The sequence below is a fragment of the Sminthopsis crassicaudata genome, chromosome 6 (genome assembly GCF_048593235.1).
Source record: "Sminthopsis crassicaudata isolate SCR6 chromosome 6, ASM4859323v1, whole genome shotgun sequence".
Lineage (NCBI taxonomy): Eukaryota > Metazoa > Chordata > Mammalia > Dasyuromorphia > Dasyuridae > Sminthopsis > Sminthopsis crassicaudata.
Window position 1 is genome coordinate 185,220,343 of NC_133622.1, and position 16,832 is coordinate 185,237,174.

Consider the following 16,832-nt stretch of genomic DNA (forward strand, 5'->3'; position numbering starts at 1 on the left):
AGAGAAACAAACAAAATACATATCCTTTGGGGAAAAAAATGACACATTGAGTTGTTTAAATTTCTTATGAAATAGGATTCCTTTCTTTGAAAGAGAATCAGAATTTCATGAATTGATGATTTCATGATTCATGATTCATAATTGGTTTAAGAAACATTAATAAAATCATCCATTGCTACAATGCCCAGAAAGTTAGCCCCATTTTACAGATAGTGAAATAATTTGTCAATCCATCCACAAGGGGGAGTCTTTATACTGATTTACTGTGTGACTTGTTACAAATGTATTCCCCTCTCTGAGTCATTTTCTTCATTTATAAGATGAGGATTTGTACCAGTCCAACTCTGACATTCTCTGGTTTTATATTTTGTATCCCTTCTAAAACATGGCTACATAAAAACAAAGGTTTTACTTTATTTACAGATTTAACTAGGTAGAGACACAAAATATTGCCAAACTTAGAAGGTATTGATGTCAGCTGTGGTCTTTTAGCAGGTGGAAGCAACAGAACTTAGCATCCAATAACCAAAATAATTAGTTATAAAAGAAAACTGTCAAAGGATGGATGGAGAATAACCCCTTACATAAGTGAGTAGAAGTAGAAGTATCACAACAGTCTTTAGAGAGAAAACAAATAATATTACACTGGTTTTGTAAACAAGGAAAAGGAAGCTCAGCCAGGGCTCTAATTTGATTTACCCAAAATCACAGAGCTAATAAATAAAAGAAATAGGCTGGTTATCAAACTGAATCCCTTGACTACAAAGCCAGTTCATTTTCTAGGACACCAAGCTGCCTCTTCTATTGAGCAAGAAAGAAGCTTCTTCGTAATATCTCCCAACTCACCTTCTTTGCTTGTAGTTCTACCTTCTGGGGCAAAACACTCCAAATCTTAACTTGCTACCAAACCTTCTGAAAATCAATCTTTCAAATACTTGAAATCAGCTACTATGTCTCTCTTCTGTTTTATCATCTCCGGATTAAAATTTCCCATTTCCTTCATCTAATCCTCTTGTGGGATCTCATTTGGTCTTCTCAAAACTCCTCTAGATGTATTCCCATTTGTCAATGTCCTTCCTAAAATGTATACCCAGAACTGAATGTTCTATGAACATTCTGATTGATGGGAAGATGTTTATTTGTTTCTTTAAATAGATCTGGTTCTGAGTAGTACATGGTTATAGCTGGGGGGTACCTTACATTTTCAGCTTTTATAGAATTGCTTATGTAGCTCCCATAATGGGTCATTTTTTTCCTTACAACATCCTTTCTTTGGCTAATAAAATGATGTTGCACATCCACAGCTCGGCTCTCAAGCTCAGTGGGTAGCTGATGGTGGTAGAAGGGCGAGGTGGAGATCAATAGTGTTCTCTCTCTTATCTGGCATAATGAATATTGACCTTGAGTTCTGTGGGCAGCAGCACATGAGATCTTGGGTAACAGGCCTCTGTTTAAGTCAACTAAACAGCAATTTGTAACAAAAATGATAAATAAAATAATTGAGTGCTACTTTATTTGGTTTGGATTCCTGGCAACTCATGTGGCCTAGAATGAATGGCACAGGTAAAAGGTTCTCAGATTTTTCTATGTTCACCTAAATTTGACCCTCAGCTTGACCACTTAATTACTATGTGACCTCTGAGCAGCAGTTTTCTTGTGTGTAAGGCAGTAATAACTGCACAATCTATAATAAATGATTGTTATGCTGCTCCAGTGAGATATTGCATATATAACTATAAAAATTTAAATAAAATTTAAACCATTTTAAATAATAATAGTAGTGTTGACTTCACAAAAAGTCCTTTTTGGGGTGTACAACTGCTTCACATTCTATGTGACCATTAACCCCAATCATCTCTTTCCAATATCTCCTCACTCCCTCAACTCTCAGTCACACAAACACAATACAACACATATATGTATACACACATTCTACTTCTTGCTATGGAAATAGTAATTAACTCAATATTACCATTGCTTTTAGAAAGACTAAATAAATTAGCTCTCATATGATTCTATTCACCATTCCTTTAACTTCCCAAATCCCAAACCCTCTTCTTTCTATTTATTTATTTACAAAGCATATGCATGGGTAATTTTTCCAAAATTGACCCTTGCAAAACCTATTGTTCCAAATTTTCCCCTCCTTCCCTAGCTGACAGGTAATACATTACATGTTGAATATGTTGAATATACATGTTAGATCCAATATATGTCTACATATTTATATGGTTATCTTGCTGCACAAGAAAAATCAGATCAAGAAGGAAGGAAAAGAAAAATTGAGAAAGAAAACAAAATGCAAGCAAATAACAACAGAGAGTGAGAATGCTATATTGTGTTCCCATGGTTCTCTCTCTAGATATAGATGGCTCTTCATCACTGAACAAGTGGAACTGATTTGAATCCTCTCATTGTTGAAGAGAACCATGACAATCACAATTGATCATCGTATAGTCTTTTTGTTGCCATGTATAATGATCTCCTGGTTCTGCTCATTTCGCTTAGCATCAGTTCATGTAAGTCTCTCCAGGCCTCTGTGAAATCATCCTGCTGATCGTTTCTGACAGACCAATAGTATTCCATATCATTCATATACCATAATTTATTAAGCCATTCTCCAATTGATGGGCATCCACTCAATTTCCAGTTTCTTACACTACAAAAAGGGCTGCCACAAACTTTTTGCACATGTGGGTCACTTTCCCTCCTTTAAGATCTTTTTCGGATATAATTCCAGTAGTAACACTGCTGGATCAAAGGATATGCACAGTTTGATAACTTTTTGAGCATAGTTCCAAACTGCTCTCCAGAATGGTTGGATTCATTCATAACTCCACCAACAATGAATCGGTGTCCAATTTTCCCACATCCACTCCAACATTTGTCATTATCTTTTCCTGTCATCTTAGCCAATCTGACAGGTGTGTAGTGGTATCTCAGAGTTGTCTTAATTTGTATTTCTCTGATCAACAGCGATTTGGAGCACCTTTTCATGTGACTATAAATAGTTTAAATTTCTTCATATGAAAATTGTCTGTTCATATCCTTTGACCATTTATCAATTGGAGACTGGCTTGGATTATTACAGATTTGAGTCAATCAATTCTCTATATATTTTAGAAATTAGGCCTTTATCAGATCCTTTGGATGTAAAAATGTTTTCCCAGTTTATTGCTTCCCTTTTAATCTTGTCTGCATTAATTTTATATGTACAAAAACTTTTAAACTTAATATAATCAAAATTATCTGTTTGTGATTAATAATGATCTCTAGTTCTTCTTTGGTCACAAATTCCTTCCTCCTCCACAAATCTGAGAGATAAACTATCCTATGTTCTTCTAATTTGTTTATAATATCATTCTTTATGTCTAGATCATGAACCCATTTTGACCTGATCTTAGTATACAGTGTTAGGTGTGGGTTTATGCCTACTTTCTGCCATACTAGTTTCCAATTTTCCCAGCATTTTTTGTCAAATAGTCAAAAATAAAAACTGAGGCCTTTGGGTTTGTCAAATACTAGATTGCCATAGTCATTGAGTGTTTTCTTCTGTGAACCTAACCTATTCCACTGATCAACTTCTCTATTTCTTAGCCAGTACCAAATGGTTTTGATGACCATTGCTTTATAATATAGTTTTAGATCTGATATAGCTAGGCCACTTTCGTTAGCTTTTCTCTTCATTAATTCCTTTGAAATTCTTGACCTTTTGTTCTTCCAGATTTTTTCTAGGTCAGTAAAATAGTTTCTTGGGAGTTTGATTGCTATAGCACTAAATAAATAGATTAGCCTTCTGCTGTTGTTTTATGGCTGTGTTGAATGTTACACTGGGTTTTCAATGGTTCTAACCATAAGAACACATGATTTTGCAGATCCCCTTGACCTGGATTTTTAATATAGATCCATAGTCCAGTGATAGATTATGTCTTTGACAACCAAGGACCAGTTTACTTAATAGTGGAGAGGTCTTTCACCAGAAGGCTGGTTCCCTAGGAAGTAATTTTTGTTTTTCTTTAGCAACAGCAATCCTTGTACTTAAAGGTACTTAATAAAAAGTTATCTTAGAATGAACTTTATGAAAATAATTCCCTAGGATCATGATCTATGCCAGTGGAGGATTCTATCCCACATTGATAGAATCATCAACTTCTTTGCAAAGTAATAAGGTAAGAAATATTTAAAATAATAGCTTACATTTCTATAGTATTTTGAATTTAAATTTAAAAGTCACTTTTAAAATAATGAGTGTTGTTATCCCCATTATACAGATGAAATAACCAAGATTCATAGAACTGAAGTGATTCTTCCATGGTCACAAAGTTAATGAGTATCAGAATTGAAATTCAGCACTCTATTCATAATGGCATTCTCCTTCCATTTGTCTTGTCCCCAGAGACCTTTCCCCCCCTTAACTATTTTTTAGTCAGGGAATTCTTCCTCATGCCTAATATAAATTCCCCATCCTGAAAAATAAGTCTCTTTCCTCTTTCTCTTAGCTAGTCACTTATCTGGATAAGCTCTTCAAGAGTAGGCTGCCAGTGGGTTTTGCTATGAGGAATTTACCCAGATGTACAGCCTTAGGACATATTTGCCACTGAATTTTAAGCAGCATTACAACGACTGAATCTGGGGCCACCAGAGGAGAACATTACCATGCTTGTGATATTATACACAGTGCTAAGAGCTGGTGAAACCTCATTTGCATCACCACTAAAATTCATTATATAAGGTGTATTAGGACAGGAGATGGGAAGAATTTTATCTTTTTTCCTTAATGAACCTTTTCTTTATAGGGAATTTAGTTGAGTACTGATGAAACTTTTAAAGGAGGGAAAAAATGTCCAAAATACCTTTATTTTAAAACATGCTAATTGTATATTTTAAATTATATATTTTAATTATATATACACAATGTTTATCTGTTTATTAAAGCAGATTACCTAGATCATCTGTTAGCATTCTGTTATCTTTGTTTGAAGCTTTTCAATAGTTGACAGAAGACAATTATCTGGTCCCTTTTCCTCCCAATCACTTTCCTTCTAATCCATCTTCCATACACCATCTAAAGTAAGTTTTCTAGTGTGCCATGTCATTCATCCATTCAGATGTCTCCCAGTTGCTTGTCCAAAGCAACTAGATGTCCATTGAGCATCCTGATCCTGATCCTCCAAAATCTGGCTCCAACTAATTTGCCTTTATATTTGTTACATATTTTACCATTCCTTTGAGCTAATTTTCAAAGCTCTATTCTTTTTTTTTACCTTTCCCATCTTTTCACCTTTGCTCACAATCATTCATCATCCCTAGAAGGGTCTTTTCCTATTCCCAGTCTGCCCATTGAAGTCTCTCCCCTTTTAAAGCCCTTAGATCAGCAGTTCCCTCCTTGAAGAAGTTACTCCCAATCTTCCCCAAAGGAGAAGTGATGTTTCCCTCATAAATCATAGAATTAGAGTTGACAGGGACATTTGAGATCATTGATTGGAACCTACTAGTTCTTCAGATTCAGAAACTGAAGTTCAGAGAGGTCACAATGTCAAGATCAAAGCGACAATTTAAACCCAAGTCCTCTGACTTAAGACTGACCACTCTTTCAATTGTACCACGTTGTCTTATAACATTTTGTCTGGATCTCTCTCCCCTACATTTGTCTTACTTTTCTTTACGTACAGTTATTTGTGTAACAAGTCTCTGACCCCATTCAATTAGGGGCCTTAAGAATAGCCTATGTCCTATCTTCATATCCCTAGTACCTAGAGCAAAACCATGTACACAATAAGTTATTTATAGGTATTTGTTTGAATTTAATTTAATCAGCCTGGAATCTTTTACCAATGATTCCACCTCATTGGGCTCCCCCAAATGGAAAGATCCATTGCCTTTCCCTTCTATGTTTCCTCTCCTTTACAATTGAAGCAATTATTTTCAATATTCCCTTAAACATCAGGTCTCTATATCAGGGATTCTTAACCTGGAGTACATAAACTTTAAAAAATATATATTTTGGTAACCATAATTCAACATTACTGATTTTCATTGTAATTCTCTACATTCTATTTTATGCATTTGAAGCCAGGACTCAAAGAAGGAGCCCATAAGCTTTACCAGATCTTCCAAAGGATCCATGATACAAAGAACTTCTCTTCTAAACAGTAGTATTGTTCACTAAATATTCATAGTGTGGTTATTCTGCTTTTATATGATTAAGCAAAACAGATGATAAATAGTTCACTTCTCAAGAACAGTCAAGACTTGCAAATGATTTTCCTAACAACAATCCTGGAAAGTAAATAGTTTGCCAATAATTCCATTTTACAAATGAGGAAACTGAGACTCAGAAACTGGATGAACTTGCTCAAAATCAAATCTCTAATAAGTAACTTCTGAGATCTGGATCTTTCTTTGCTTTTACAAATGCTATTCCCTTCACATGTAATATCTACCTAAAAAAAAAATTAGTAATCAGGTGACCAGTTTTTTCAATAATATTTTTTTTTTATTTTTCACCAATTACATGTAAAGACAATTTGATTTTTCCCCTGAGGCAATTGGGATTAAATGACTTGCCTAGGGTCACACATCTAGGAACTATTAAATGTCTGAGTCACATTTGAACTCAGGTCCTCTTGACAGGAGGGCTGGTACTGTATCTACTGCGCCACCTAGCTGCCCCATATTCACTCTTTTAAAATTTTTTCTCTCTCCCTTCTTAATCTCCCCTCTCCCCGGAGACAGTAAACAATTTGATATGAGTTATACGTGTTTAATCATGCAAAACATATTACTATATTAGCCATGTTGTGAAAGAAGAGAAAACCCAATTCTATAAATCATAGAATTAGAGTTGACGGGGACATTTGAGATCATTGATTGGAACCCACTAGTATGTAAAATACATTAAAAAAAAAAAACCCCAGAAAGTAACAAATAATATAATTTGATCTGCTTTCAGACTTTATCAATTCTTTCTCTGGAGAAGGATAGCATTTTTCATCCTAACTACTTTGGAATTGTCTTGGATATTTGAATTGCTGAGAATTGTTTAGTCATTCACAGTTGTCCATTGTACAGTATTGAGGTTACTGCATACAATATTCTCCTGGTTCTGCCCATTTCACTATGCATCAGTTCACACACACACACACACACACACACACACACATATACATATATATATATATATATATATATATATATGTATATGTATATATAGTCATTCTTTTTTTTCCTGAAGTCTGTCTGTTCATTATTTCTCATTAGCTCAATGATATTCCATTAAAATCATATGCCACAACTTGTTCGGCCATTCCCCGACTAATGAATATCCCCTCAATTTCCAATTCTTTGCTACTACAATAAAGGCTGCTCTAAATATTGTTTTATTAATAGGTCCTTTTCTCTTTTTTGTATCCCTCTGAGATACAGACCCAGTAATGGTTTTGCTGAATCAAAGGATATACACAGTTTTCTGAGCCTTTGAGCACAATTTCAAATTACTCCAGAATGGTTGAGTTCCACCAACAGATTGGTAATTTCCCAATTTTCCCACATCCCTTCCAACATTATTATTTTCATTTTGTCATATTTCCCAATCTGATAGGTGTGAAGTAGTACCTCAGAATTGTTTTAATCTGCATTTTTCTAATCAATAGAGATTTAAGACATGTTTCATAACTATAAATAGTTTGGATTTCTTCATCTAAAAACCAGTTTTTGATGACAAACAAGTTTTATATATTTTCACTTGACTGACTTTGTGAATAATTTTTGATATATTAAAGAGCCAGCCTTGGTTATTTCAGAAGAGAGCTATAATGGAAAATTGTTATGGTGTAATAGGAATAAAAATTAATCTGGAGTCAGGAGTCTGGATTTGAATTATAGCTAAACTTCTTTTATGCAATTCCTCCTCTACTCCTAAATTGCTGTGTGATCTTAAGCAAGTCACCTTAATTCTCTGAAACCCAATGTCCTCACATATAGAATGTAGAGTTTAGACTAACATTATTGTAATATAAGTAAGTATAATATAAATAAATAATAAAATAAAATAAATAAGTATAATATAAGTAAGGAGGAAAAGGAGAAGAAAGAGGAAAAAGAGCAAGCTGAATTTCTGTAGCACTTTCAGATTTATGGAGAGCTTTGATTACCACAGCTCTGGAAGTTAGGCAGTGTGCACATTATTATAGACATTTTTTAAAAAGCGAGATATATTAATATAACCCTCAGTTTCCTCATCTGCAAATCACGGATGATATTTGTATTTGTATTATTTACCTCACAAAGCTGTAGGGAAAGCTTTTATTTTGTGAACCTTAAAAAGCAGAGCTATTACTATTACCGAAGTTCCTTTAAAAACCTATCCTCAGAACAGTCCTGTGAGTCACATGATTTTATTTTACCGATGGGAAAACTGAGACCTAGGGAAAAGAGAAATGATAGAGTCGCACTAATAATAAGCAGAACTGGAACTGAGAACCAAGCTGTATGACTTTTAACTTTTCTTTCTGCTATACTAAGATGACCCTTTTATTTAACCTATTGATTAGGACATACACCAAAGCTATCAAAGAAGCATTTATTTTGATTATCAATACTGGAAGTCAACTCAACTCTAGTTTGATGACTATATGTCTTTGGAAGGCAGCTTCATCGAAGAAGGGTAAGGTAACCTAGAAGGTAGCCTTGAGTTTGAAGAGAGAGAGCTATTGAAACATATCTTTTTAGGATAGTTGGGAAAGCTTTATTTATATAGTTTAAGAGCTCTCTCTTTGAAAGTAGGACAGAAAAGTCCTGAGAGGGCTGTGTTCCTACTTCTGGTATTAATGCTATTCTACCATTTGGGGGAAGGGGAGAAGCAATCAGAGTTAAGTGACTTGTCCAGGGTCACACAGCTAATCAATGTCAATTATGTTTGAACTCAGGCCCTCCTGACTCTAGAGCTGGTGCTTCATCCACTGTGTCACCTAGCTGACTCTATTCTATCATTCTTTAAGTCAGTGCCTCTCTGTGTGCCATAATTCCTCTTCCACAAAATGTTCATTTTGTAGATGATTGGACTGGAGGATTTATAAAATCCCTTGTCAACCAGATATTTTTAATTCTAAAGGCCAGGTAATATGCTGAAAGGAGCATCTGATGTGATGTCCAGTGACCTCAGTAACTGTTCTGGTTCTAACACTATTTAGTATAATTAATTTAATGTCCATGTGAACTATTTGCATATTCTCTAAGTTCCCTCTAACTATATAACATTTTTCTTTTTCATATTTTAAGGTTCTTTCTAGCTTTGAAATTCTATATTCTGTGTTATAGTCTCACAACATTTCAACTTTCTTTGCTATGTGGCTCTTGCACATCTAAAGTTCTTAAATATGTCCTAAAATATCTGAAATAATAGCCCTTTTTTCCTCCAACTTGCTTTCCTCTTTATTTCCTTGGCCTACTCAATCCCTCATCCCTAAAGTAGATACTCCTTTTAAAATCTGTTTCCAAAACCTAAGAAATTGTTTCCCAGTCTCTTGTTCAGCCCAAGTTGTGTTCACTACATGAATCAAGCCCTGTGAATATGTGGGCTTTTGGGTGAGCAGGTTAAAGGAATTAAAATAACAACAACAATTTAAAAAACAAAAAACAAACAAAAAAAAAAAAACAGGTGGGGCAGGGTGGAGTGAGGAGCATGGCTTTTAAAGAAAAAGGAGTTGAATCATCAGAAAAACCATTAGGGCTAATGCGATCTACAGTAAAACTAGAAATTAGAATCAATGCTAGGACTTCTGATGCCCTGAGGGGCCATGGGCAGGTTTCTCACACCACCTTTGCAACAAAGATTTTGAAGTCCTTGTTTGGGGGAAATAGATTTTTGTGATTTAAAAACAGCTTTAAAAGGGTCCCGGATATGCTGGCGCTGTGGTTAAGTGGTTAAGATGCTGAGTTAGAGACAATGGCAAAGACTAAGGGAACCCTTAGTAAGCTGTGCCAGGGTCAAAGAAAGAAAGAAAAAGAGAGAAGGGTAAAAAGGAAGGAAGGAAGGAAGGAAGGAAGGAAGGAAGGAAGGAAGGAAGGAAGGAAGGAAGGAAGGAAGGAAGGAAGGAAGGAAGGAAGGAAGGAAGGAAGGAAGGAAGGAAGGAAGGAAGGAAGGAAGGAAGGAAGGAAGGAAGGAAGGAAGGAAGGAAGGAAGGAAGGAAGGAAGGAAGGAAGGAAGGAAGGAAGGAAAGGGGAGGAGAGATGAGATGAAAGGGAGGGAGGGAATGAAAGAGGGAGGGAGGAAGGGAAGGAGGGAGGGAAGGAGGGAAAGAAAGTGTTTCTTGACTGTTAGATTTTTATCTAATGCCATACAATGGTCTAGGATCTAGTACTCCCTTGAGACTATCTGGTAGAACTTGTTTATTTTACAGAGAATATTAAGGCCCAAATAAAGGTGGCCAGTATGGTGAGCAAACTGAAGACCATGAAGAATAAAAACTTGGTAGGAATTGCGACTATGCCTGAAGACATAGGGAGGATATATCAGCTGCCTTCAGAGATCTATGGGTTATATAGATAGAATAAGGTCATAAAAACTTGTTTTGTTGGTTTCCAGAGAACAAAACCAGTAGTAGAAGTACCAGAAGTAATAGTAGAAATAGATTTCCCAAAAGGTGGAAATTAACTCAGATTATAGGGGGAACTTTATAACTGTCTGAACTGTTCCAAAGCAGACTGGTCTACTTCAGACCACTATCAGTGGAAACATTGAAGAAAAGACTGGTGCCCTCTTAAATGTGCAATAGAAGAGAACCTTGTTCAGATATGGGTTAATTTAAGGGATCTCTGAGGTCCTTCTGAGCTCAGATTTTGTGATGCTCTATCCCAAATTCTTAGTCCCCACATGTTCTCCAGCATTGGTCAGTATTCAGCTATATTGCTCCCCCATCAATCTTCTGAAGAGGCAATACAATTCCTCACGGACACTACTGTGATTTGAGGGGCATTGGAGAGACTTTTCCCTTTTTGAAAATCTCCCACCCACATACACTAGTCCAGGAGTTCTTAATCTTAACTTTTTAAACTTGGATTTCTTTGGTAATCTGACGAAGACCATTCTCAGGATCATGTTTTTAAGTGCCCAAAACAAAATACATGAAATTACAAAGGAAAATGATTATTATGAAATATAGTTAAAATTATATATATATTTTTAAAGTTGATGAATCCAGGTTAAGAACCCCTGATCCAGGGCCACCCTCAGCATTTGTTCATGTTGATGGAAAGGATGTGCTTCCCTTAGTGAAGAGAAATTCACAGCACTCCCACTAATAATAGATCACTTTTTATAATGCACTTACAATTTTCCCAATCCTTTTGATTTGGAGAGGACAAGAGAATGAAAATTCCTTATGGGAGTCACTAACAGCTGACTGGTCAGCTCAACTAGGCCTCCAACAGGCTCTGGAGATCTCAGGTCACTGAATCTATGATTTGACCTTCTTCTCCCTGACGCACAATAACTTTTCCAAGTTTCATACCTCCCACCATGGTAAGCCCTTTGGTAGCTAAAATGGCCTAGAATAATAAATAAAACATCAACATCAGAAGGGATCTCAGAACATAAAAATAACCAGTTAAGTACTGAAAAGGAATCAGAGATCGTACAATTCTTTTTCTTTCTTTTTTTTTTTTTTTCAGATGAAGAAACTGAGACAGGGAGCTTCTCTAATTTGTCATTCAGGAAACTAAGGAGAGTGAGCTTTAAATCCAGTTCTCCTGATTTACACTAGTGCCCTTCCCACTTTGCACTTGACTTCTCAATTTGAGTCTCGCTCAAATCTTTCCCCCTTCCACATCCTATCAACTTTCAGAAAAATGTTGTGTCCTGTGTATATGTGTGGGTTCTGGAGTGCCATGGGAACTATGAGGCCCTTTCAAGGGTTATTTGATGGTCAAAGGGGTATTTGGAGAACTACAATGCTGTGACTTTGACAAAGACAGAAACCCCCTTTTCTTTCTAAGACTACTAATTTCCCATCATCTCTGGGGGGAGGGTGGCGATTAATAGAAATACCAGGAGAGCAGACAAAATTGAGTCGGATTTTTGTTTTGTTTTGTTTGAAGTGAAAATAAGAGAAGTGGAACGAGGGGTCTCGGACAGGTATAGATGTAACAGAGGGAAAGGCAGTGCTGCAGGAACAGGCAGCTTTGGGTGTCGGGGTTGGAGGTGGTGTAGCAGAGGGTGATTCGTGGTTGTCTGCAGGGACTGTCCGCTGGGATGCACCCGGTACTTTGCTGGGCCCCACCTCGCCAACATCATTCGGTGTCCAGAAGCCCTGGTGTTCCAGGGGAATGGGGAAAAGGGGAGGGGCTGCTGGCACCCAGTCCAACAAAATGGGATCAAATCCACCAATGCCAGAACGGCCTGGGAAGGCCCCACACCCCTCCTGGGATCCTGGAGATGAGCTTCAGCCTCCTGTAGGGAGCTTAGATGCTGTCCCTCGATCTACAGAACTTTGCGTCGGTCACTGGCCCACAAAAGGAGACGTAAGCTACGACCTGCGCTCTTTCCCCCGTTGGGCCAAGAAAAAAAAAAAAAAAACTAGTCTTGGAATAAAGATTCTCTTTGTAATTGGATCTGAAAACAGTGCAGGGGGATGAAGAGAAACAGTGGGGCAGAGGGAAAATAAATCCCTCACAAAAGCCAGATGTTTGCATAGAAATATTTGGTAACTGGGGTTTGAAATGGAAGAAATAAGCAAACGGGCAGGAGGAAGAGGCAATATTTTTCGGGAGATAAATTAAAGGACACAAAAAATAAGGGAGTTGGGAGACTCTGGGATTTGGGATTTAGTGAGAATTTAAAAGAAATAAAGGAAAATATGGAGAGAAGAGAGAGGAGGGAGAAAAGAAAGAACTGGAAAGATGCAGAAAAGAGAAAAAGAAGAAAGGAAAATTAGAAAAAGAGGTGAGATGAAGAAAAGAGAAAGATGGAGAAGAAAAAGAGACAGGAAAAAAAGTCTGAGAGGAAAAAAAGAAGAAAGGTGGAAAAAAATGTATATGTGGGGGGTAGAAAGTCGAGCAAATGAGGGAGGAAAAAACGAAGGCAATTATACGTCTCCGTCGAGCAGACTAAAATATTTGCCCGGCCGGGGGAGGCAGAGGTAGGGGAAGCTGTGGCCGGGGTACAGGAGGGGAAGGGACAGCGGCAGCAAGTAGCGACTGAGGAAGGCCGAGTCCTTATAAAGGGCCGGCAGCTCCGAGGCCTGCTCGGACGCCTGGGTCCCCACTGGCCCGTCGGGTTCGGCAGCCAGCTGTCTCTTGAGTTTGTTCCTGCGGTTTTGGAACCAGATCTTCACCTGCGTCTCGGTGAGCTGCAGGGAGGCCGCCAGGCCCGCGCGCTCTGCGCTGCTCAGGTAGCGCTTCACGTCGAACGTGGCCTCCAACTGGAACACTTGACTCTTGGAAAAGATGGTCCTCGTCTTCTTTTTGCTCGACTGCGGCCCAGAGGACGGGCCAGCTCGGCAGTCGCTGCGATCTGTGGTGTCCGGGCTGCTCCCTCTGGGGCAGGGCAGATCCCCGGGCCCCGAGACCCCCTGGAGGCCTCCACTTGCTCCCCTGCCCTTGCCGGGGTCCCAGCCGCGAGTCCGGCTCGTACTCCTGCTCCTGTTTCTGCTCGGGTTCCCGCTGCGGCTTCGGCTCCGGCTCGGGCTCGGGCTCCTGCTCTCTGCCTTTCCTGCCGAGTGGAACAACTGGGACTGTGAGACCTGCTGATGCTAAGGGGCCTTTTTCCTCCCTTTGCCTCTTTCCCTTCCTTTTCCTCTGGGCATCGATTCAGTTCTCATCCTCCTCTTTCAGTTACTCCTTCCTCTTCCTCTTTTCCCTAGTCTCCACATTTCGTTCTCTTATGGAGTCTCTTATTTCTCACCCCCCTCTTCTTTCGTATTTTCCCATTCTTTCTGATTTTTTTTCCTCTCCTCCTTTTTCCTTCTCATTCCCCTTCCCTCTTCCTCCTTTTCTTCCTCCTCCATCACTTCCTTTTCCTCCCCCTGCTCCTTCCTCCTCCAAGATCTCCCTCCTCCCCTCCAGAATTCTGCAGCCTCCCTACTACATCTGGGTCTTGAGACACTGGCATAGGGACTACTCCCGTGCCCCCTCCCCTTTTGTCCCCAGGGAAGGGAGGTAGAGAAATATCACTGCCCGCTCCCCCCCACCCCACTTCCACATCCACGCGGAATACGGGATAATTGTGCTGAAGGGGGAAAGGTGAGGGAAATAGCGAAGGAGGTATGGACGAAGAACCGAATGGGTACAGAGCTATCAGAGGAACCCACATCAGATTTGGGGACTCAGAGGAGGTTGGGCCGAGGAATGGGGAAGAAATCACAGATTGATAGACTCTCAAGTTCAACCATGAGCCCAACCTCTTCATTTGACAAGAGGTAGAAACTGAAGCTCAGAGAGGGGACAGCCAGGAACAAGATCCCACCGCGAGTGTGAAACAACTAGAAAGAGCCCAGGTCTATGGAATTCTAACCATGAGTTGCCCCCAGACATCGGGGTGGCCCTTCCCGTGGGAGAGAAGAGAAACCGTGGGGAGAGAAGTCTGGGAGGTTGGGGGTGGGAGGAAGGTACGAGAAGAGGGAGGAGGAGCAGCTGCCTACCCGAGCCGAGATCGCGCCTCCCGACCTCCACGGCCACCGCTTCCTCCTCCTCCTCGGGGTCCTCGTACTGCTGAGGCTCGTGGGCTGGGCTAGGTCCCCGCGGTCCCCAGCAGTAGCCAGGCCGCGGCGCCCCCCGCAGATCCGGCCGGAGGATGCTGTCGATGGTGAAGGTGCGGGGGCCCATCGATCGCCCAGGCTGAGGCTGGGGCTGCGGGCGAGGGCCTGAGAGGCGGTCGCCCACCTGCTCCGCTCCGCTCATGGCGTTAGAGCCAAGGCTTCGTCTCGCCCCTGCGCCCGGGAGCCCCAGGCCCGGGCCTTCTCCGAACAACCCCCGCAACCCCCGGGGCTCCGCGCTAGCCACAACCACAGCCGTGGGCGGAGCCCGAGCCTCTGCTTGAGCCTTGCAGCTGAGCGGAGATTCGGCCACGGATTGGCCAAACTGGGGGAGGGGGTGGAGCCTGGGAGGAGCCAGAAGGGAGAGGGAAAGGCAGGAGAAAGAGAGAAAGGAAGAGAGAAGCTGAACGGGAAAGAGAGGAAAGGGAGGAGAGGGGAAAGAAGAAGGAGGAAGAAAGCGAACGAGGGAGGAGGGGAAAGGGAGCAGAAATGGGAGTAGGAAAGGAGAGAAGAAAGAGGGCATAAGGAAAAAGAGGGGAAAGAAAGGGAGGGTTTGGAAGGAGAAAAGAGGCGCTCAGAAAGACAGCATCCTCCAACAACTCTACACACACACACACACACACACACACACACACACACACACACACACACACACACACACACAGAGTTTACCCGCTTGGTTGCCTCTGCTCACTTAGGCCTTAAATCCCTCAATATTCGCAATTTACTTCTTGAATTTGTATTCATTCTTTAAAGTCACAGTCACATGAGAGTCTCCTCCAAGTCTTCTCTAATATCCCCCCCATTTTATAGAGATGCCCCCTTCCCACCTCACAGAGCGCTTTGCTTCAGTCTCTCATATCTACTTCTCATTATCTCTATTTGCATTTTATTCTCTTAATGATTGATTTCTGAACACTTAAGAATAGAGATCTCTAAATGTTGTACCCATTTCCCCAATTCCAAATTCATCGGAATCGCCTAATAAATTGTTGTTTAATTGAACTGAATTGAATCTAATTTGATTGGAATATAGAAGAGAGAAGGCTGAAAGATGATTTGACCCAGATTGTGGAGGGCCTTAAATGCTAGGGTTTTTGTTTGTTTGTTTGTTTGTTTGTTTTTGTTGTTGTTGTTGTTTTTATTTTTGTTTTTGTTTTTTGTCTTGTTTTGTTTTGTTTTGTTTTTGATCCAGCAATAATTGAGGGCGTTCAAATCGGAAATTTTGAGGATAGCAAGATAATTATAAATGTGCAAGAAGATTAGTTTGACCTGGTACAGGAAAGGAAAGGAAATTGAGAAGAGGTTAAGTGAAGGGAGGGGAGGGGAAAGGAAAGCAGGAAGTGAGAGGAAATATAGTGGTTTTTAAATCTTGACTTTGTTGCCTATATGGCCTTAGACAAGTCATTCTGAGACTCAGTTTCTTCTTCTTCGTAAAACACAGGGGATTGGTCTAAATTGCATTTAAGAGCATTGCTCTCACAGCAAAGATCGGTTTACCCAAGAAATGGAAGCAAAGAGAGGAGAGTTTAGCAGAAGGGGGAGGGGGCGAAGAGGATGGAGGAAAAAAAAAAAAACAGAGAAAGTGATGACGGGAAAGTAAGAGAAGAAAGGAAGGTTAAAAAGAGGGGAGGGAGTTAAGAATGAGAAGGAGCTGTAGTGTTGACTGGGTAGAGTCAGCTGCGGGGAGGGGTTGCGGAAAGAGGAAAAAACCCGGGTAGACAGAGCCCCAGACAGGGAGACGCCAGAGGGAACCAGGTGAGGGGAGAAAGGGCTGGACTAAGGGAGGAGAGGAAGACAAGGAGAGAGCTAGAGTAGGGGGCCCAGAGGAAACAGGGGGCTGGGGTGAGGGGAGGCGCTAGAGTCTCGCTTGGGAGAGAGGGGGGGCTGGGAGGAGCTAGGAGGACAGAGTGGAGGGAGAAAGAAGCAGAAGTGAGAGAGGTAGCTCTAAAGAGCGAGGTGGTCTAAAGTGGCCTGCTTGAAGGGAGGAGGACCAGGACTTTTCACGCGGTGGAAAGACTTTGGGGAGCCAGGGAGGAAAGAAAAGGCAGTGGGGGAAAGGAGCCAGGAAATAAAAGAAGG

General features: G+C 40.4%; 1 protein-coding gene across 1 annotated transcript; it reads right to left on the reverse strand.

The window, feature by feature from the left end:
- Positions 1-12,069: 12,069 nt before the first annotated feature.
- LOC141546271 (uncharacterized) lies at positions 12,070-14,956 on the reverse strand. Its single transcript, XM_074273953.1, has 2 exons — positions 14,637-14,956; positions 12,070-13,708 (listed from the first exon to the last, which is right to left on the reverse strand). The coding sequence occupies exons 1-2, from the start codon at positions 14,893-14,895 to the stop codon at positions 13,083-13,085; spliced, it is 885 nt and encodes a 294-aa protein (XP_074130054.1). The 5' UTR covers positions 14,896-14,956; the 3' UTR covers positions 12,070-13,082.
- Between the last annotated feature and the right edge of the window lie 1,876 nt (positions 14,957-16,832).

Coding starts and splice junctions, on each gene's coding strand:
- LOC141546271 (XM_074273953.1), bottom strand. CDS start 14,895: ATGAGCGGAGCGGAGCAGGTGGGCGACCGCCTCTCAGGCCCTCGCCCG. Junction 13,709..14,636: donor GAGGCGCGATCTCGGCTCGG/GTAGGCAGCTGC, acceptor TCCACTCGGCAG/GAAAGGCAGAGAGCAGGAGC.